The 21,723-nt window shown below is 48.7% G+C and overlaps 1 protein-coding gene across 2 annotated transcripts in view; it reads left to right on the top strand.

Annotated features, from left to right (window-relative positions):
* The window catches only part of LOC308267024 (aldo-keto reductase family 1 member B1), a gene marked incomplete at both ends in the record, with an annotated part of 118,904 nt that extends 106,542 nt beyond the window's left edge, over positions 1 to 12,362 (top strand). Inside the window, 9 exons of one of the 2 annotated variants that reach the window (XM_080701451.1) lie at positions 3,072 to 3,239; positions 3,814 to 3,930; positions 5,263 to 5,340; positions 5,581 to 5,703; positions 6,200 to 6,306; positions 6,585 to 6,666; positions 7,125 to 7,208; positions 10,134 to 10,216; positions 12,320 to 12,362. In XM_080701451.1, the coding sequence (XP_080557577.1) occupies positions 3,072 to 3,239; positions 3,814 to 3,930; positions 5,263 to 5,340; positions 5,581 to 5,703; positions 6,200 to 6,306; positions 6,585 to 6,666; positions 7,125 to 7,208; positions 10,134 to 10,216; positions 12,320 to 12,362 (885 nt within the window). The remainder of the gene's footprint in view (positions 1 to 3,071; positions 3,240 to 3,813; positions 3,931 to 5,262; positions 5,341 to 5,580; positions 5,704 to 6,199; positions 6,307 to 6,584; positions 6,667 to 7,124; positions 7,209 to 10,133; positions 10,217 to 12,319) is intronic. The other variant, XM_080701452.1, reaches the window with a different exon arrangement.
* Between the last annotated feature and the right edge of the window lie 9,361 nt (positions 12,363 to 21,723).

Raw genomic sequence — 21,723 nt, 5'->3', positions numbered from 1 at the left:
CCTGGTTCTGTCAGTTGTGAGTGTGGCAAACTTGAGATCCGTCTCTGTGAAATTACTGGGGTGCTTCCCTGTTCGGCAAGACATCAGAAAAAGCATTTTTTCTGTCTTGACTTCCTATAAAAAAAATCACATGAACTTTTTTTTTTTTTTTTTAGTTTTGTGCCAGTTGTCCAGCAGACTTGTTTTAACTTTAGTTGAGGAACAGAACAACTTTTAAGCACAAAACAAAAACGATGTGTGTTTGGGGTAGAGATTCATTGATCTCCAAAATGACAGGTGCCAACTTCAGCTGTTGGGGAGTCGGGGTTATAAATGATGTCTCTGGGCATGGTGGCACACGCTTGTAATCCCAGTACTTGGGAGGCTAAGACAGGAGGATCATGGTTTGCAGGCAGCCTCAGCTACTTAATGAGGCCTTCTGCAACTTAGTGAGACCCTGTTTCAAAATAAAGAATAAAAAATAGGGCTGGGAGTGTAGCTCAGAGGTAGAATGCTCCTGGGTTCTATCCTAGTAAAATAAAAAATAAATGATGTCACCAGGCTTCAGTCTCTCTCAGCTTCAGCTTTCTCTCATAGCTGTAGCCCACATTTGCCCAGTAAGAGAGTACAGCAGAATAAGACCTTGTCCCAGCAGTTCAGCCCCAGCACAGAGATGGCAACATGGCCCAGCTGGGTTGCGGCCCGCCCCTGCACCAATCGTGGTGGCCCAAGGCATGTCTAGGTAGGGCCTCCGCCATTTGTCCATCCCTCTCTCCAGGGCTAGGGCCTGCTAGGTGCTGGACAGGCCCATTATGGGGCACGAGAAGCAGTTCCCCGGAGAATCGTCCCTCAGGGCATCCTGAAGCCTGAGGGAAGGCTGTAAGTGACATCCCCTGCTCAGCATGTGTGGGCAGGGGTCAGCCCCAGCTCCTGTCCCCTGGGAAGGGAGTACCCTGTTTTCATTGCCCACCTCAGCCATGGCTGCGTGTGTTGGGCACCACAGAGGGCCTGTGATGGGGATTCTGGGATACTGAGATTTTCCTCTGTTCTTGGTTTCTTCAACCACGAGGAGCTGAGAAGCTGCTGGTGCAGCGGAGGTTCTCCAGGGAACTAGGAGCTTGCCGATGCCCCGAAGGCCGATTCTTAGTTCCTATTTGAGCTCAGCCCGCAGGCGCTGGTCCCGGACCTGTTCTGTCGGTCTCCGTTGTTCCCCAGCCTGTTCACAGGAGGTCCCATCATAACAGCAGATGTCCGCAGTTGCCGCTGGCCCCAGGGAGTTTTTCTTTTCGCTTATTTCTGCCCCGGCTCTCTGAAGGAATGTGCTCTGTGCATCCAACAGTTGGCTGCACATATTTTTCTTGTTCAGCTGTGATCTGAGCTGGAATGGAGAAGGACGAGGGGTGGGTGTCTGCGCTGGCGATGCTCGCTGGCCGCGTAGCCACTTCCTCAACAGCCAGGCTTCCCGCACCTGCTGTGGCCACTCACACAGTTTTACGGTGCTGACCACAACCAAATGGTGATCATCCTTGGTGCCATTTCCCCTCTCCTTTCAGCAACTCAGCTGGGTGGTAATACTGCTGGGGGTGGTCTCCCCTTTCTCCACCTCTCCCTCAGGTTCTCACGAGCTAAGGTCGACTCAGGCCTTTGGACTGGCGTCAGTAGCATCCTCGATGGATGATAATCTACCTGAACTGCTTAAAATCAAGTGATTGCCAGTAATGGAAGCTCCACTATGCCCCCAGCCCTATTTTTTTTTTTTTTAATTCTTTATTTTGAAACAGGGCCTCCCTAAGTAGCTGAGGCTGTTCACAAACCTGCATTACTCCTGTCTAGACTCCCAAGTACTGGGGTTACAAGTGTGTGACACCACGCCCAGCTTGGCCTTCACTAATTGAAATCAGAAGCCAGTGGAAACTGGAGTAAATGGTATATCTGTTTTCGATATTTTGAGCTATTTGAAGGAAATAAGTTTCCCATTACCTCAGGATTCGGATAGTAGGGGAGAGTTGTTTTTTTTTTTTTTTTTTAAATACAGTGGCTTATGAGTCAATGTATGTTGAAGAAGCAAAGGAGCAAGATGGCTCCAGCATCTTGTGTGTGTGTGTGTGTGTGTGTGTGTGTGTGTGTGTGTGGTACTGAGGGTGGAACCCAGGGGCTTTCTACCTCCAGGCTACATTCCCAGACCTATTTTATACTTTCTTTGGAAACAGGGTCTCACTAAGTTGTTGAGAGCCCCACTAAGTAGCTGAGGCTGGCTTCGAACCTGTGCAATCCTTCTGTCTCAGCCTCCCAAGCGCTGGGATTACAAGCGTGAGCCACCACGCCCAGCAAGCATTTATTTTTATTTTTATTTTTATTTACTTATATTTTTGGTAGTACTGGGGGTGGAACCCAGGGGCTCAGCATCTCTTTTTTGAAAGCAGTTTGAGCCACCTGGTGCACGCCTGTAATCCTAATACTTGGGAGGGTGAGACAGGATTGTGGGCTCGTGGCCAGCGTCCACAACTTAGGCCCTCCAAAACGTCCTGAGACCTTGTTTCAAGGTAAAAAGTAAAATAGGGCTGGGGGTGTAGCTCAGAGGTAGAGTGCCCTTGGGTTTAATCCCCAGTACCACACACACACACACACACACACACACACACTTCTGAGCTGGGCCTGGTGACTCATGTCTATAACCCCAAGATTTGTGAGGCTCAGACAAGGAGATCATCCTGGGTTTGTGGCCAGCCCCAGGAACTAGTGAGGCCCTTAGCAACTTAGCAAGACCCTGTTTCAAAAATAATAAGAATATAAAGGGCTGGGGTTATAGGTAGAATGCCCCTGGGTTCAGTCCCCAGTACCAAAAAAAAAAAAAAAGGTCTGTGCTGCTGGTAGGTGGCTGCTGTCAGGTCCCCCCAACCAGGAGATGTGACGTGTTGCCTTGGCTGGCACCGTCTAGGCTGGCAGCGCAGAACGTGCTTCAAGCCACGGCAAACCCAAACCAGGAGCGTTAGCCAGGCCCAGTGGTGTCCACCGTGCGTCGTCCCTGGTTTGTGCAGACCCCGTGTGATGTGCTGTTTTTAGACCCCTGCTTAAGTTCCTTGTCTTTCCAGTCGCCTCCAGGCCAGGTGACCCAGGCTGTGAAGACAGCGATTGACCTTGGGTACCGCCATATTGACTGTGCCTACGTGTACCAGAACGAGAAGGAGGTGGGGGTGGCCCTCCAGGAGAAGCTCAAGGGGCAGGTGGTGAAGCGCCAGGATCTCTTCATCGTCAGCAAGGTACCGCTCTGCAGAGCCCCTGGAAGGCTTCCATCCACACCTGTCCAGTGGCGGCTCAGCTTGGGAGCCAAGCCACACTCTCAACACGATGACAGTCACTCCCGGGGAGGCAATTCTTCCAAGTCCAGTTGCATACGTCCACTGAGGGACATGTCTGGCCTGCCCGTGTCTGTTAGACGCTCACTCCCCTGTGCCCAGGGGCTACAGCTGCATGCTAATGAGGCTGAGGTCGTGGTTTGGCCCTCATTTGACCCAGCAGCTATTGGTGCACAAAGACCCCCAGGTGGGAGGGTGAGGCTGGCTCCATGTGGACCACCTTGGAAAGAGAACTCATGGGGGACTGGCAGGCCTGCCCGCTCTATATTACACCTTCCGTGTGGTTCTTGTAAAGTGTCGTCCTGCCTTCCCTGGGAAAGAAGGGATCCAAGGTGCAGCCTGGAAAGTTGCTCGGTCCGCTGGTCCCCGTGGGTGGCGAGATGCGGGGCTGTGGGAGAGGCGCGCAAGGGCTCTGTCTACCAGCCGGGGAGCAGCCTTGCATGCAGTGGTGATGCGGCCTGTGTTCTCCCTACTTCAGCTCTGGTGCACGTTCTTTGACAAGAGCATGGTGAAGGGGGCCTGCCAGAAGACACTCAGCGACCTGCAGCTGGATTACTTGGACCTCTACCTTATTCACTGGCCAACAGGCTTTAAGGTATGGAGCACCGAGCCCAAGTGGATCCCAGGCTCAGGGCAACCCGCGCAGGTTTTGACCTCCCTTATCCGCATGCTGTGTGTGGTCCGCTCTCCCTGTTCCTGCTGCTCAGGGTGGTTGGAGAGCAGCAACAGCGGCATCATTCGGCCCCTCCAGACACTCAACTCTGAGCCACAGGTGACCCGGATGCACACTGCATTTGGGGGGCGTGTTATTCTTTTCACCGGGGTATTTGTATAACATGAAAACTGTGAGCCTGGTGCAGGGGCGCACACTTGTAATTCCAGGATTTGGGAGGTTGAGAGAGGAAGATCGCAAGTTTGCAGCCAGCCTCAGCAACTTAGTGATGCCCCGAGCAACTTAGCAAGACCCTATTTCAAAATGGTGGCACATGCTCGCAATCCCAGCGTTTGGGAGGCTGAGACAGGAGGATCTTGGTTCGAGAACAGCCTCAGCTACTACTTAGTGAGGCCCTTTGCAACTCAGTAAGACCCTGTTTCAAAATAAAGAATAAAAAATAGGGCTGGGGTGTAGCTTGGAGGTAGAATGCCCCTGGGTTCCATCCCAAATACCACAAAAAATAAATAAAAATAAAATAAAATAGGGCTGGGGTTGTAGCCTAGAACACTCCTGGGTTCAGTCCCCAGAACCACAAAAGCAAACGTGACAGTCACCAGAGCTGCTGCCCCTACTGCGTGTCCCTAAGGTACAGTCCGCCCTCACCTCCCCGCCCCTGCCTCCAGGCACATGGACCACACCCTGTACATCCGTGTGCTCCTACCTGCACGTAACATGCAGAACCCTGTCTTCTAGAAATATTTACTCACAGCCTGGTTCTTTGCGTAAATAGAACTCTAGGGTTATTATGTCTTTTGCCTTCTTTCTAGCCCCTGGCGTCGTTTTCTGCTTGGGCAGCCGAGTTGAAAGCATGTGGGTTTTACCCTGCAGCTCTATTTTATCATTTTGGGGTTGAAAGGACTTGAGCTTCATCCTTGTTCTTTTTTCATACATTAGCGAGGCTGGTTGTGGTGACAGTTTTATATGCCAGTAGTCCAGCCAGGACTGGCTCAGTCTCTGAGAGTCGTCCAGATCTCCATCCGATAGGCTCCTGGCTCCCGCTGCCTGCTAGAAGCAGCAGCTGGCACCATCAGGGGTCATCTGCCTGTTTCCTTTTTCATGGCTACCAGATGTGCCCCTTTTCTTCTTCCACAGTCTTAACCACTGATGGAAGATTAGAATAATTTTTCTAGCCAGAGCTCCCCGGCAGGCCTGCCAGAGGCTGTGAGGCTGTGACCAATTGCTGTGTCTATCTGTTTTTTATCTTAATGACAGCACGGGGGCGACTTGTTCCCGCTGGATGCAGCAGGCAACGTGATTGCCAGCGACACTGATTTTTTGGACACCTGGACGGTAAGTGGTCCCCGCTCCTCCATCGCAGGAGGCCCGTGCTGTGCGCTCGGCCGTGCCCGATGCTGTCTGTGTCTGTCACTCCCGAGCTGTGGGTGCTCTGAGTGCCTCATGAAAGCCGCTTGCCCGCTCCGAGAGGTCCATTAGCCAGCACTGGATGGCAAGAGCGGAAGCTGTTGATCTGCGTGGTGCAAAAGATGCCCCTGCCCTTCGAAGTTCATGTCAGCCCTCCTTTCTCCCCAGGCCATGGAAGAGCTGGTGGATGAAGGGCTGGTGAAAGCGATTGGCATCTCCAACTTCAACCATCTGCAGGTCGAGAGGCTCCTAAACAAACCCGGCTTAAAATACAAGCCGGCAGTGAACCAGGTAAGCCCCCAGCAGGGAAGCTGATGTTGGCGATGTCCTGTCCAGTGTCTGATCCTGACAGTTACTTCCGGTCACCGTCACCAGGGAGTGGCCAGGAGGCAGGTCTTGGGCTTTGGCAGAGACCCGAGTTCTGATTTATCAAGACGGGCACATCCGGGAGTGAAAGGACGTGGGAGAGAAAGGGTGTGAGCCGCCCGTGATGGCACGGGGTCTGGGGGATGGGCAGCACGCAGCCCGCTCGCTGCTCGGGCCTGTGACGGTTGATAAGGCCAGAGGAAGCCTTTAGGGCAGATGGCCATGGAACATTGGTAACAAGATTATTGTTCTTAATGCTCAGGACACTAGCTGGGAAATGTAGATGGTTAGTGTGGCTCATCTGAGAAATAGAACTTTTCCTGTGATTGGAGTGCAGGGACTTAGCATGAGAAAACCCTGCCCGAGGTACATTATCTTGCACCCACGGTGCCCCTGCCGGCCCTCCCGTTTACATTTGCAGATTGAGTGCCACCCGTACCTAACTCAGGAGAAGCTGATCCAGTACTGCCACTCCAAAGGCATTGTGGTGACTGCCTACAGCCCCCTCGGCTCTCCCGACAGGCCCTGGTGAGCTTCCCCTGGGTCCTGCTCTCTTTCACTTGGTAAAAGCTAGAAATGACTCAACGGAGAAGTGGGCATTAGGCAAAACGCCTCTGGGCTGATCTGCACCCCTTCCCCCGGGATCTGGGGTGTCCTGGGAGGTTGGAGTTCCCAGCAGCAAGGTACCTGTGCTTTCTGCACAGGGCTGGCAGGCTGTGACCCGCTTCAGACCCAGGCACTGGCTGGCTGGCTGCCCCGGGTGGTGGCCATGATAGCTGTTAACGTGAACCATTTCTCTGCTCCAGGGCCAAGCCCGAGGACCCTTCCATCCTGGAGGACCCCAGGATCAAGGCCATTGCAGCCAAGTACAATAAAACTACAGCCCAGGTACAGCCGTTTCCAGGCACCATGACTGGTCTCAGAACTCCCTACTCTGGGTGGTCCCTGTGTGTAGTGGGAAGAGCCCCGGAGCAGATTAGGACTTTAGAAGACTCCTCTGTGTAGTCTTTGAATTACAGTACCTGCCCCCACTCCTTTAGAGAGCTCGAGGAGCAGCATAACATGGAATCTCGTCTCTGCAAATAGACAAACTCCTATTACCAAGTGGAGGGAAATGCTCTCTTTTCCCCCGAGGGCTGGCGTGGTTCCTAAGCAGTGAGTGAGTGGTCTCACTGCGGCCCTTGATACGCCTGGAGGCACTAACAGCAGGCCCTGCCTGTGGGTGGGTGTGACCTGGACATCCCTGAGCCCCGCTCCTCCCTGTGTAGTGCCAGATGCCCGTCTCTTGGGGAAGGGAATGCACAGTGCCTGGCATATGTTTACACCTGGCACCTTGGGCTTTACAGGTACTGATCCGATTCCCCATGCAGAGGAACTTGGTGGTGATCCCCAAGTCGGTGACGCCAGCACGCATTGCTGAGAACTTCCAGGTAAGGGTGCAGCTGCTTGGCCTGGCTTTCCCAGTGGAGCAGGGGGAGTTTCTTTTCAGGGCCCCTCTTCCTGCCCCTGCAGTCTTGTCTGGGGCCTGCCACCCTCCTGCCACCATCCTGCCACCATCCTGTCCTGCCTCAGGCCAGCAAGCTGATCTCAGTAAGCCACAGAGCTCAAACCATGAACTCCGGGTCAGCGGAATCCTTGTGCTGGGGAGGCCTTGTGCCTCCCTGGCCCCACACACAAGCCTTCCCTGCGGATCTTCAAGGACACCTAGTGTTTGCCCTGAGAAAATGCCACCCTGGACCAACACCCTTCAGTCTGGGCTAGAGTCCCATTAGTTGCCAGCTGTATGACCTTGGGCAAGTTATAGTTTCCCCATCTGTAAAATAATGCCCATTTTGTGCAGACGGGGCTCTTCACACAATGCTTGTTGCCATGGTAAGTGCTCAGGAAACACTCTATGGTGTTGATAAGTCTGTGCACTGCAAACACCACTTGGCTGACCATGTGATCTGGGGTGGAGTGTGGGCTGGCATCAGAGTGCCCTTCAAAGCGGCTCAGGCTGCCTGGCCTGCCTCCCGCTGTGCCGCCTCTTGCACCAGCAAGAGGGCCAGCGGGAGAAGACCTGCTCTCGTGGCCCCTGGGCATCTGTCCTCTCTGAGCAAAGCAGCCCTGCTCGGGCGTGGGCGTGGGGCTGTTTGGCTGCCGGCCCCACGCAGGTCCCCCGGTGGTCACAGCGCAAGTTCAGGATGGCCCTGGTTCCAGGGCAGCAGCCAGCTCTGCCTGACCCCACTGACCAGAGGCTGCGGCCTTAACACATGTACTCGTCCTGTAGGAACTGGGCTTAGGATGAACCCCGGGCAGGGGAGCAGAGCATCTTGTCTCATAGAGGAGATAGTTTTCTTTATTTATGTAGGTGAATTTTTGTTGTTGTTGTTGTTTGTTTGTTTGCAGTACTGGGGATGGAACCCAGGGGCACTCTACCTCTGAGATACACCCCCAGCCCTATTTTTTTATTCTTTGTTTTGAGTTGCAAAGGACCTCACTAAGTAGCCGAGGTTGTCCTCAAATAGCAATCCTCCTATCTCAGCCTCTGGAATGCTGGGATTACAAGTGTGTACCACCATGCCCGGCGAGTTTTTTGTTTTTTAAAAAATACTTTTATTGGTGCATTGTAATCTCACATTATTATGTAGTTCAGAGTGATTGGGACACACATACACACAGCATTGGTGAGCTTCCCCTGATTCAAAATAAAGTAGCATCGGGCGTGGTGGCGCATGCTTGTAATCCCCGCACTTGGGAGGCTGAGACAGGAGGGTCGCACAGGTTGGAAGCCAGCCTCAGCTACTTAGGGAGGTTCTCAGCAACTTAGTGAGACCCTGTTTCCAAATAAAGTATAAAATAGATCTGGGAGTATAGCCCGGAGGTAGAAAGCCTCTAGGTACCACAAAAGTAAGTAAGTAAGTAAGTAAGTAAGTAAGTAAATAAATAAATAAATAAATAAATAAATAAATAAATAAATAAAATAAAATAAATAGGGCTGGGAACGTAGTTCAGAGGTAGAATGCCCCAGGGTCCATCCCTAGTACAGTGCACACACACAAAAAGATAAAGCAGCAAAACCGTGGGAAAGGCTTGTCCTTCTGGAGACTGACACTTTGTTTCATGTATCTTCTTTTAAAAGGTGATAGAAAAGAAAATGTAAATGACTCATCTCAAAATGTTAACTGAATTTTTAAAGTTTTTGTATCTTATGCACCTTTTCCATAGTTGTAGTCACATAGTACATAGCAGAATCTCTTTCTGTGCATTCTGTGATCATCTGAAGCTAAAGCTCCCCCTGCCCCGGGTCTGTGTCCCAGCCCTCCTGGGTCTCACCCAGCACCGCTTTGGGCCCTGGCCAGTCTGTCTGCCCACCCCTGTGTGATCTACCTTCTTTGCTCTGTCAAAACTTTATATGTCCCCGTGCTTGGGAGGCTGAGACAGGAGGATCGTGCAGGTTCGAAGCCAGCCGCGCCGGCTTAAGAGACCCTATTTCCAAATAAAAATATAAAAAATAGGTGTCTGGGAGTGTAACCCGGAGGTAGAAGGGCTACCAGGAGCCCCAGTACCACCAAAAAAAAAAAAAAAACTTTATATGTTTTCTTAAACCAAGTGTGGTGGTGCACGCCTGTAATCCCAGTACTTGGGAGGCTGAGACAGGAGGATCTCAGGTTCCTGGGGAGCCTCAGCAAGTAGGAGGCCCTCTGCAACTTAGCAAGACCCTTTTACAACATAAATAAAATAGGACTAGGGGTGTGGCATAGAGGTAGAAGGCCCTGAGTTCTATCCCCAGTAGCACAAAAAACAAAAACAAAAGAAACCTTGTGTCTCCTCAGGCCATCTTGTATAACCATCCCCTCTCTGTAGGTGACTAGCCTCCATGTTTCTGGGCTGGTGATTAGTGACTTATTCCATGTAGTACAGAAGTTGAAATACCTCTGCCCTCTGATTTTATTCTTCCCTTGTGCTTATGGCAGATGAAGTGCTCAGTAGTCATTTATTTATTTGTATTATTATTATTGTTGTTGTTATTATTATTGTTATTATTATTATTTTGGTAGTGCTAGGGAATCAAACTCAAGGACTTGTGCTTTGAGGCAAGTAGGTGCCCTGCCGCTGAGCTACGCCCCCAGCTCTGAGTAGTGATTTTGACATGACATATATGGAATGAAAAGTGTCAAATTCCTTGGAAATTCTGCAAGAGAAGGACTGTTTCAGATCTAGCCCAAACATAATGCTTTCTCAGAAGAGTAAGAAGACCTTTCTCAAGACCTTTCTTGCAGATCGGCTTACCTTGTCCCCTTCCTGGCTTCATCTGGGTCCTGCACAGTCTTGTCTCTGGTTTTGACTGGTTTATTTTCACTGTTCCTGTTAAGGTCTTTGACTTTGAGCTGAGCAGCGAGGACATGGCCACCTTACTCAGCTACAACAGGAACTGGAGGGTCTGTGCTTTGGTGAGGTGAGTGAGTCTTGGAGGCGGGTGCTGCTGAGCAAGGGCAGCCTCCGCGGCCCTCCTCGCCTCTGCGCGGTGGCCTGCTTTCTTATCCACACGTGGCAGGGAGCGTTTGCACCTGTATCGGCGGGACCGCACGAAGCCTGGGCTGGAGAGGTTCGTTCTGGGACCTCCTCCTGCCCGCAGGCACCGTCAGCCCCGCGGAAAGAGCTGCAGATTTGGGCATTTACAGTCTTAGTGACTCTTCTGGATCCAGATGGCCCCACACTGCCCTGCCCCATCTTCCCGGAAGAATTTGCATGTGACTCTTACTCTTAATTACCCTAATAAAAGGAGGTTAGTAGGAGACCCTGGTGCAGGCCAACATTCCTGGTTCTGACCCTAACACCCCTGAGTCTGAGGAAGCCAGTCCGTTACTGGGGGCCAGCTCTATCTTTCCTGTTTCCATGTACCCCTCTGGAATGGGGTTTGGTCTCTGTGGGAGAGCACTAGGAAGGGGACAGGGTTTTTTTTCCCTGCCAGTTCAGGGACAAAATTAAGTTTAAAATTCAGTCTGCTTTTTACAAAGCTGCTCCTCATCCGTGGTGGAGAGGAGCCTCTGCCCGCTCCATGTCCCAGTTGCTGTCAGAACTCTGTTGGTACTGCTCCCCTCAGTCCCTCTCCAACAGAATGGGGTGTCCCCAGGCCCAGGTGGGGTGCCCCCCCCTTCCTGGCCTCCATGCTCTCCCTCCAGGTCAGAGTTGCACATGTCCATCATGACTTTCTCAGACAGTAAGGCCCATGGCCCGGGCACGATGTGCCAGCCAGCATGTTGCTGCCAAGCAGCCCATGGGTTCTAAATAGGCCCTAGACAGAGTCGGCGCAGGAGCCCAGCCAGGGCCCTCTCTTCATCCCCGCTCATGGTCTTGGCGTGAACTTCCCGTGTGAACGTTGTGTTTGGGTCTAGTAGGTGACAGTGAGAGAGAAGAGAATCTAGCCAGCGTGCGCCCGCTCCCCTGTGGAGCCCAGCCAGTCCAGGCAGCCTCTCCCCGCCCCACCAGCACCTCCCTGCAACCTCCAGGGCTTCTCCGGGAGCAGCTGTCTGCTTCTCCTCTGCATCAGAGCTGTGGGGAGGAAGCCCCTGGCTCCAGCGCTCCCAGGTCTCCCAGGGAGCTTTTCCTAGCTGTCCACATGCCAGCCCCCTGTGGGCACACACTGCTAAGCTGAGCCCAGATCGCTGGTGACGATGCTGTTCCTCAAGTATGCAAAAAGGGCGCCTTACGGAGAGCCCGGAGAGCCCTTGAGTCGTTTTGAATGTCTGAATAAGGGTTGTCTTCTCTGGGGCCTTTCACACCCTGCCTGGCCAGTCTTGCCATGTTCTTGCCATTTTGTTCCCAGTTGAAGCCTTAGGCCCCACCAGAAGGACTGCAGCACGCCTGCGCCCATCGTCCCACACCCTCCTGTTTCCTGTAGCAGGTCCCAGCCACTGCCTTGGGCTCACTCTATTCCCGCTGATACCGAGGTGCCCTCTCCCTCCGTATCTTGGGAACAGTTGCTGTTTTAGTCTCATATGACCTTTTAGCATTTTTGTTGTATTATTAAAATAGTACGTTGCTCTGTGGTCCTCCCAGCTAGACAGAGTTAGTCCTAGGAGACAGGAATCCGGCCCTGCCATCCTGCATGTCGCAGGCCCAGCGCTGAGCACCCAGGGAGGGCTGTGTTCACCACCAAGTGCTGCTTGATGACCCTGGGGCAGAGGAGACTGGAGGCCGGGCCGCTGACCCCAGTGCAGACACGGTGATCTGAGCTCAAAACTGGCTTGTCACCTCCAAGTTTTCTGTGTTGGTTACTTTGTTATAGTCGAAGTCTCTTCCTTGAAAAGCAAATATGGCCAGGGTGGTGGCACACGCTTGTAATCCCAGCATTTGGGAGGCTGAGACGGGAGGATCCGGGTTCATGGTCAGTTTCAGCTACTTAGTGAGGCCCTCTGCAACTTAGTGAGACCCTATTTCAAAATAAAGAATAAAAATAGGGCTGGAGGTGTAGCTTGGAGGTAGAATGCTCCTGGCTTCCATCCCCAATACCACACACACACAAAAAGAGCAGATATGTTCTCTTTTCTCTTGACAGCTGTGCCAATCACAAGGATTACCCCTTCCACGCAGAGTTTTGAAGCTGTGGAGGCGACTCTTCCACGAGGAATTTGTACCTGTTCTTCCTGCCACAGTTGGCCCTGCCGATGCAGTGGGGCCTGCGTCCCTCACAGTGGGCAGCCGTGTGCACACGGAGCTCCGAGGGATAGTTAGCTTGACACGCTGTGTGGAGAGTGGAACCTGTAGGTTAGGTGTCTTTTCCAGTCTTTGCCTTTCTTCTCACCCACCTGGGGATAGTACAACCCAAGAATACTTTTCTGACCAAAAAGAAGCAAAATCTACAAAGTCAAATAGTGCTGTGGACCGTAGAGATTTGACAGCTTGGAACTGTAACCCTTTCAGCCAGACTTCTCTGCCTCAAATAAAGAGTGCTTTTGTGACCTTGCTACAGTTTCATTGTTCTTGCAAACCACTTCATTTACTCCCAGCTTCATTCCCTGGATGCCCGCCCAGGCGCAGGCCGTGATGTACCGCAGGGACAGAGCCCAGCTTCTTTCAGGGGCGCCCCTCGCCCCAGCACCTGTGGGTCCCATCCTGGCTGCACGCTCCGTGTCAGTGAGGAGAGCTCTGAATGCTGCTGATGTCTTGATCTTGACCCTGGAGCCTGAGCGAGTCAGTCTGGGTTAGGGCCGAGGACATCGCGAGTTTACTATCACTGGACCGTAGCTTTAGGGCCATGCCGGGATGTAAACCCTTTTTGTTTTGGTACTGAGGATTGAACCCAGGAGCATTCTACCTTCAAGCTACACCCCCAGCCCTTTTTTATTTATTTTTTTTATTATGAAACAGTGTCTTGCTAGTTGCCTAAGTCTAGTCTCAAACCTTTGCTCCTACTGACAGACTGTCAGGTACTGGGATTATAGGTGTGCTCCACCATGCAGGACACAAACCCGTTTTTATTTCACAGATTATTTGGTCCTCCTAACTGAAGGCCAAAGTGAGGCATTACTAAGCAGTTCTCCCCAAGGTACTTCTTTAATGAAGCCCGTTGTCTAGACAAGACAGAAGGAAAGCATAAATAAGCGCCGTCCACTTGGCAGAAGATGCGTGATCTAAACGAGATTATGGAGGGGAGGCCGGATCCCTGGTGATGGTGTTGCTGTTGCTTGTTTCCTCATCCAGGAAAGGGTGTGATACACAGGGTTAACCTGAAATTTCATAAAGCCAACAGCTTTGTTTCTGGCTCTATATTATTGGATGATACTCTCCTCTGGTCGAGTCGTATTAACTGCTCTGCAGGTTATGAATGTTAAGAAGTACCCCAAGTGATAACAGTGGCATAGTGGTTGCTGAAAGCTTCACTCGGGTGAAGGAACAGGCCCCCGAGTAACTGGGGTGAAAGCCATGTCCAGGACCCCGTTCCCCCCACCTGGGCAGGCCATCCCTCCTACCTGGTGGTCTTTGGCTTGAGTTTCTCTCCTGGTATCTGTCCATCATGGTGGGCCAGTTTCCCCTGCTGAAGTAGGCTGATATCACCTTAACCAAGTTATAGGGTAAGTCTTACATCATCCCCTAATACTCAAGAACAACGGACAAATATGCAAATAAGCTAATTCCAACCTCTCTTTTTCTGGGTAGTTAAGAATTGGCTTTAAGAAGCCAGGCGGGTGGTGCACGCTTGTAATCTCAGCATTTGGGAGGCTGAGACAGGAGGATCTTGGTTCACAGACAGCCTCAGCTATTTACGTTCTTTGCAACTCAGTGAGACCCTGTTTCAAAATAAAGAATAAAAAATAGGGCTAGGTTAAGACTCCAAGTTACAGTGCCCCTGGGTTCCATCCCCAGTACCGGGGGGGGGGGGGGGGGAAGAATTGGCGTTAAGATACTTTATAAAACTTGAAGGTAATCACCAATAAAGTAGTTTGGGTATTTTTGTTGGTATCTTAGTTTTGTTTTGTTCTCCTGGGAATGAACCCCAGGACTTGCTAGATAAGTTCTCTACTTCTAAGATACTCCCTCATTCCTAGTAAGATGAGTTTTTAAGTCAGTTATCAGCCTTCTAGATCCTTTTAAGTAGCGACAGCAAAGACAATATAAAAGTTGACCCAGGAGCATAATGAGAGAAAAGGCAAGCTTGCACAAGTCCCCTTCCTGCTTTCTAGCAGAAACTGTTAGAACCTAGGAACTTCTCCTTGGAGGCAGCCTCGTCTACAGAGGGGAGGAGGCCTTCACAAAGGACTGGGAGAAACACTGGTTCTGCATCTTGAAGCTCCAGGGGGAGCACTTTGCAGTTGGTGGCTCGGACGCAGGTGGAGGCCATCACTTGATGCTCAGAATGGGATGTGGGGAGCATCAGCGCTGTGGGGCTCAGTGGACCAGCTTCATTCCACTAGCAGTTATCCAAGGGAGAGCAAGATGGTGCTGCTTTGCCAACAGAGATGCCCTTTCCTTCCCTTTGTGAGCCAGAATACCCACACCTTCCTGGAAAGCTTCCGGACCAGCCTCAGGAGCTTGGTAAACTTACCATGAGTGAGATTACCTTCCAGGGCTAAATCAATGGAAGATAAAGAACAACGTTGCTGGCCCACGTTTGAGCTTTGCCCCTGTATAGCTGGGACTTGAAATCATCTATGAAGCAGTTGGGGCTTTACCCATTCAACTTAGGCCCTTTGCAAGTCAGTGAGACCCTGTTTCCAAATAAAGAATAAAAACTAGGGCTGGGGGTGTGGCTCGGAGGTAGAATGTCCCTGGGTTCCATGCCCAGTACTGCAAAAAAAAATAATAATAATAATAATAATAAAAATAAATAAAATAAACTATCAACCTTGGTTTCCTCGATGTATAAAATACCTATCTTCTGACAGTCCTGAGGATTAAATAAGATAATGAATACAAATATCCACCCTAACGCCTTCTACATAGCACTCAAAACAGGACAGCTATTGTTGTTGATATGGTGAACATTGTCATTATTATTTAATCTAATGCTGACATCAGGAGCAAACCCATATGTTCCCCAACAGCGCCCAGCCAGTGCCCAGGGATGGAGCTCCGCCTGACCCGAAGCAGGAAGGGCAGCTCCTGATAAACTTCCAGTGAACAGCACACTGTATCTTCTATTTCCCTCCCCTAGGGTTGTATTTCCTGGCAAGAGAAGTGAACCCTCAAGAAACCACTGCCCTTAATTTTATGAGAATTATTTGTTTCATACAAATAATAGGATCACAGAACGTAAGAGACAGAAAGGACGTTGAGGTCCTCTAATCCAGTGTTTAAGCCAGCATTCCAAACTTATTTTTGGCAGCAGACTCCAGTCTTTGAAACAAATTCTACATAGACGCCCTGATAAAGGTAGAGCTGCTGTGGTTAGAGTGGGGAGGAATTTGGGGACCAAGCTAGTTAGCACCCCTTCCCACAGCCTCCCTCAGTTTCAAAGCCCTGGGATACAACCCCCTGGTTTTTTTTTATTTTTAATGAACATTTATAAACATTTATTTCACCCAGTTGTGGGTGTTCAGAAATTCTGCATTGCTTAGACCTGGGCAGACCTGGATCAGGGTCGCATGAGACCATAGTCAGTATGATGTCTGGGGCGGCCGTGTTCCAAAGGCTCAACGGAGGCAGGAGATCTGGTTCCAAGTTGGCATCCTCAACCACAGACAAGTCAGTACTGGGACTGGCAGCAGGCTCCTCAGCACAGCTACGTTTTCCTAAAGGTACAGGAGTGTTCAGGACACACTGGCCATACAGCGCTTCCGCAGTATCTTCCAACGGGTCAGCCCTATTCACTTTGGGACACGGTGGTTACCAAAACATGCAACCCGGCAACTATGTATTGTTTAGAAAGCATTTCAGAAAATAACTGTAAGCATGAACACAATATTTCAATATTTCACATACATTCAAAGAATGTATGTTCAGCCAGGCATGGTGACATAGTCCCATAAACCCAGGACTTGGCAGGCTGAGATAGGAGAATCACAGGTTTGAGCCTCAGAAACTTAGTGAGACCCTATCAAATAACATAGGTGTAAATATTCTAAACAAAGTCATTAACCACATTCAATAATCATAGAAAATGATCAACGTGATTTTATTTCAGGACTGCATTGTTGATTTACTAATAGAAAAGAATATTACCTACCACATTAATAAATTATAGATAGACTCAGCCAGGTATAGTGGTGCATGCCTATAATCCCAGTATTTGGGAGGCTGAGATGAAAGGATCACAAATTCCATGCCAACTTTGGCAATTTAGCAAGACCCTGTTTCAGAGCAGAAAATACAAAGAGCTAGGGGTATAGCTAAGAGGTAGAATGCTCCTTGGATTCAATCCCCAGTAGAGAAAAAAAATTATATATAGAATCAAATAGAAAAATATTTTATAAAACTCAAAATAGTTTGTGATAAAATGTTTCAGCAAACAAGGAAAATTTCTTTAATTTGGTAAAAGGCATCTATATAGGTATCTACATAAATCTATCATGGCGTGTCCTCAGATTGTACAAACTGCAGCCATATACTTCCACATGAATGAATCTCAAAAACAGAATATTGGCCAAAAAAAAAAAAAGAAGGTAGTCACAAAAAGGTCATTCAGTAAAATTCCATTTATATAAAGTTAAAAAATAGGCAAACTATTTTAAGGAATGGCATTTTTTAAAGGATATGATCATAGGTCATAAAACTTTTCAGAGAAAGACTTATTTAACCTCCATGGGTGGGAGTTAGATGGAATCGTTGTTTTTTTCTTCTTCTTTCTTTTCTTTTCTTTTGTGCTGCTGGGGATTCTGGGGATTGGATCCAGGCTGTTCTGTCTCTGAGCTACACCCTCAGACCTTTATATTCTTTTTTGAAATATAGTCTCACTAGGTTGCTGAGAGTCTCGTTAAGCTGCTGAGGCTGATCTTGAACCTGTAATCCTCCTGTCTCAGCTTCCCAAGTACTGGGATTACCAGTGTGCACCACCATGCCCAAATCAGGACCTTGCTAGACTTCTAAGGTACTCCTTCTCTCTCCCTTCCTTCTTTCCTTCCTTCCTTTCTTTCTTCTTTCTCTCTTTCCTTCTCTCTCTCTCTCTTTCATACTGGGGATGAACTCAGGGGCATTCTACCTCTGAGCTACATCCTCAGCCCTTTTCATTTTTTATTTTGAAACAGGGTCTAGCTAGGTTGCTGAGGCTGGTGTTAAACTTGTGATCCTCCTGTCAGCCTCCCAAGTGCTGGGATTGTAGGTATACATCACCACACCTGAGTAACTTATTTCTTAGGTTCTGGGAGCATGTGTATTTGTTTTATTTATTTTTTTAATGATAAGCAGAGATTTTTATATACTCTTGTGTATATCTCATAATAAAAATAAGAGTGTTTTGCATAAGTGATCTATTTTGCTCCTTACAACGATCCTATGAAATGTGTGTATCATGATTCTCAGTTTATAGATGAATTTACGTCAAAAAATTCATTGAGATCCCAAATATCTCAGTCAAAAGTCCCATCTTCAAATTCTGTGCCCTCTGTACTGAATAGCATTGTGCCAATTGTTGTGACTATTTCTGCTGTCTTGACTCCTGACACAGAAAAATTAGAGCACATTATTGAGCAAAAGAGAAAGAAAGAGAAAGAGAAAGGCGGGCATGGTGGCGCACGCTTGTAACCCCAGCATTTGGGAGGTTGAGACAGGAAGATCATGGCTCGAGGACAGCCTCAGCTACTTAGTGAGGTCCTTTGCAACTCAGTGAGACCCTGTTTCAAAATAAAGAATAAAAAATAGGGCTGGGGTGTGGCTCAGAGGTAGAATGCCCCTGGGTTCCATCCCCAGTACTGAAAAAAAAAAAAAAAAAAAAAAAAAGGAGAGACAGGAAGTTTTTTAAAACTAGAACTATTTTTTAAAACAATTTCTCATATCATTTTTGGTTTTCTAGATAAGATATTCACCAGCAATAAAGTTTTCCAGATTTACAGGCTAGGGATCATGTCAGTGGTATGAGGAAGTCAGAGAGGTGGCTAGAAATGAAAGACAAATTCCCAATAATCAGCTTCCCAACCTTGCAGATAGCTGGACCCCGGGTGGGAGGGCCAGCCTGAGGCCAGGATAACTTTAGATGGAACTGGAGCCCAAGGCCAGAGGTCACTGACCAGGGGAGTCAGGTCGCCATGGCTCAGCACAGTGGGGAGGCCGGGGCGCTGCCCCACAGGTGAGGACCAGAGCGGACTGGGTGATCCGGGCAGAGAATGCTTGTAAACTCAGCGACTGCACAGTCCCCATGAGCCCGCAGCAGAGGCTTCCTGACTGCATCCAGAACAGTTGTGTGGCCTTTTCCCCCAGTCACTATGAATCAGCAGATTTTTGTTTGTTTGTTTGTTCTTGTTTTTTGTGATACTATGGAACCCAGGCGTTATCTACCTCCAGGCTACACTCCCAGACTTATTTTTTATTTTATATTTTATTTGGAAACAGGGTCTCATTAAGTTGCTGAGAGCCTCACTAAGTAGCTGAGACTGGCTTCGAAGTTGTTTGATCCTCCCGACTGAGCCTTCCAAGTACTGAGATTACAAGCATGCGCCACCATGTCCAGCTGAATCAGCAGATGTGGACAGGGGCAACTTCTGCCCTGGAGGGGCTCCCAGAGGCCAAGGGTCTGAGCTTTCACCATATAAGGTGGTTTAGGCCACACAGCCAGGACCAGAACTTAGTCTGTGGGTTTTTAGCCAGTGTTGTCTCTATAGGTCATCTATACTGATGTCTTCTTAGTCTGAACACATCACTCTGGACGCCCCAAGCCGTCAACTTGTGGCCTTGTCTGGACTAGAGACGACATGGGTTTGTCTTCTGATGAGAAGCCACGGGGCTCCTACTGCTTAAGGAAGCCCAGATCTCCACCCTGAGCTGAAGGCCGACTGGAATCATGTGCACCATTTATTCACAAAAAGGCTTTTGATTCTTTTAAAAAACTGGGAAAAAAAAAATCGTTCCATGGAGAACAAAGTCGGACGTCTTGAGGCTCTTTCTGTTCACGTTCCATATTTTAACACCATTCAAAAAGAGATTACTTCATCCACAACATAAATATCTATGAATAATTCCTCTGGGAGTTACTTGGAAGTTGGTAGGTAGAATGGTCCCTTAGAAACAGTGCCCCCCAACCCAAGGTTGAACCCAGCAGTAGGACAGTCTACCATCAAGCATCACCCCTAGCCCTTTTATTTTGAAACAGGGTCTCACTATGAGGCTGAGGGTCTCAATAAATTACTGAATCTGGCTTAGAACCTGAGATCCTCCTAGCTCAGCCTCCCAAGTACTGGGATTGCAGGCATGTACCACCACACCCATCTAGAAACCGTTTGATAAATGATGCTTCAGCTTGCCGATTTTATGCTTGATGTTCCTGTCATCCTAGTTAATTGTATTTCGTCTCCTGGGTGTCCATGGAGAAGGGTAGAAACGGGATAAGATGATAGGACTTGGTGCCTGCAACTTTTTACCTTCCTGCTTTATAGGAGACTTGTTTCTTTTTTTTTTTTTTTCTTCTTCTTTTCAGTACTGGGAATGAACAGGGGCATTCTACCTCCGAGCTACACCCCTAGCCCTATTTTTTATTCTTTATTTTGAAACAGGGTCTCACTGAGTTGCAAAGGGCCTCACTAAGTAGCGGAGGCTGCCTGTGAACCGCAATCCTCCTGTCTCAGCCTCCCACATGCTGGGATTACAAACGTACGCCATCACACCCAGCTTCCTTCTTTTTTTAAATATACCTTTATTGGTGCATTACAATCTCACATCATAACGTAAATGATGTTGTCAGTGACATAGATGCAGGTAGCACTTTGTGCCCCCCACTCATGGCTTTCTCTCCCTCTCTCCCTTCCCCATACAGAGTACTGAGATTCACATTGGTATTTTCACATATATACACATAGCTGATGGTAGTATTTCCATTAATGAACCATACTCTCCCCTGTCCCCTTCCCTTAGACCACCTCCCTGGCTCTGCAGAGGTTTCTCCTTCGTTATCTGGAGTCCCTCTGGTATCCCAAATTACTCCCTAGCTTCTACATATTAGAAAAACCATATGACCTTTCACTTTCTGTGACTGGCTAATCTCACTTAACATAATGTTCTCCAGGTTCTTCCTTTTTTTTGGCAAATGACATAACTTTGTTCTTCTTTATTGCTGAGTAGAATTCCATTGTGTGGATGTCCCATAATTTTGTAATCCATTCATCTGTTGATGGACATCTAGGTTGGTTCCATAATTTGGCTATTGTCAATTGTGCTGCTATGAACATGGGTATGCATGTATTACTGTAGTTCTCTGATTTCAACCCCTTTGAAGACACCCGGGAGTGGTATAGCTGGATCATATGGTGGATCCATCCCCAGTTTTCTGAAGAATCTCCACACTGATCTCTATAGTGGCTCAACTAATTTGTAATCCCATCAACAGTGTCGAAGAGTTCCAATTTCCCCACATCCTTGCCAACATCTATTATTTTTTTGACTGACCACATTCTGATCTGGGTTCAATGAAATCTCTATAGTTTTAATTTATATCTCCCTGATTTCTAATGATGTTGAACATTTTTTCATATATTTATTGGTCATCTGTATGTCTTCTTTTGTCAAGTGTCTATTCAATTCAAGCATCTATTTCTTGATTGGATTATTTTTGTTTTTTAGAGTAGTCTTTTAAATTCTTTGTGTATTTTAGATATTAGTTTTTTATCAGAGGGATAACTGGCAAAAGATCTCCCATTCTGTAGGCTTTCTCTTTAGACTCCTGATGGTTTCCTTTGATGAGCAGAAACTTTTTAATGCAATGCCACTCCATTTATTAATTCTTGCTTTAATTTCCTGAACTCTGGGGATCTTGTTGAGAAAGTTTCTACCTCTGCCTATAGGTTGGAGTGTAGGACCTATGCCCTCATCTACCTTCAAAGTCTCTGGTCTAACTTCCAGATCTTTGATCCATCTCGAGTTGACTCCTGTGTAGGGTGAGACGTAAGGATTTAGTTCCATTTCTCTACAAGCGAATAACCAGTTTTCCCAACACCATCTGTTGAAAAGGCTGTCTTTTCAAGGAGACTTCTTTCTATCTGTGCACACATAGCTCTAGTTCAAAACCTTTGCAGACCCTTACAGGTCTGTTTCGTGGTGGGCTGAGGGAGGGCAGAATAGAATTCTTAGATTGGGAGTTCCTGAGTTACGCACAACCTGTATAAGTCCTGATGGCTCCTGGGAGTGCCAGGAGGACTGTGTATTTCTACCAATAACAAGGCAGGTTAACTGTCACATGCACGAGGTATTTAAGGAAGAAGTACATAGCCTCCGCTACATGCGGTAGACTTCTTCCTCAAACACAGCACCTGCTCTCTGCATTCTGTGATTAAAGTGCTGCATGGATAGGATGGGGTATGTACATCCAGCAGGTCCCTGGCC

Source organism: Muscardinus avellanarius (genome assembly GCF_963383645.1).
Source record: "Muscardinus avellanarius genome assembly, chromosome: 9".
NCBI lineage: Eukaryota > Metazoa > Chordata > Mammalia > Rodentia > Gliridae > Muscardinus > Muscardinus avellanarius.
The sequence above is the reverse complement of the archived record's forward strand: the minus strand, read 5'-3'. Positions and strand labels throughout refer to the sequence as shown.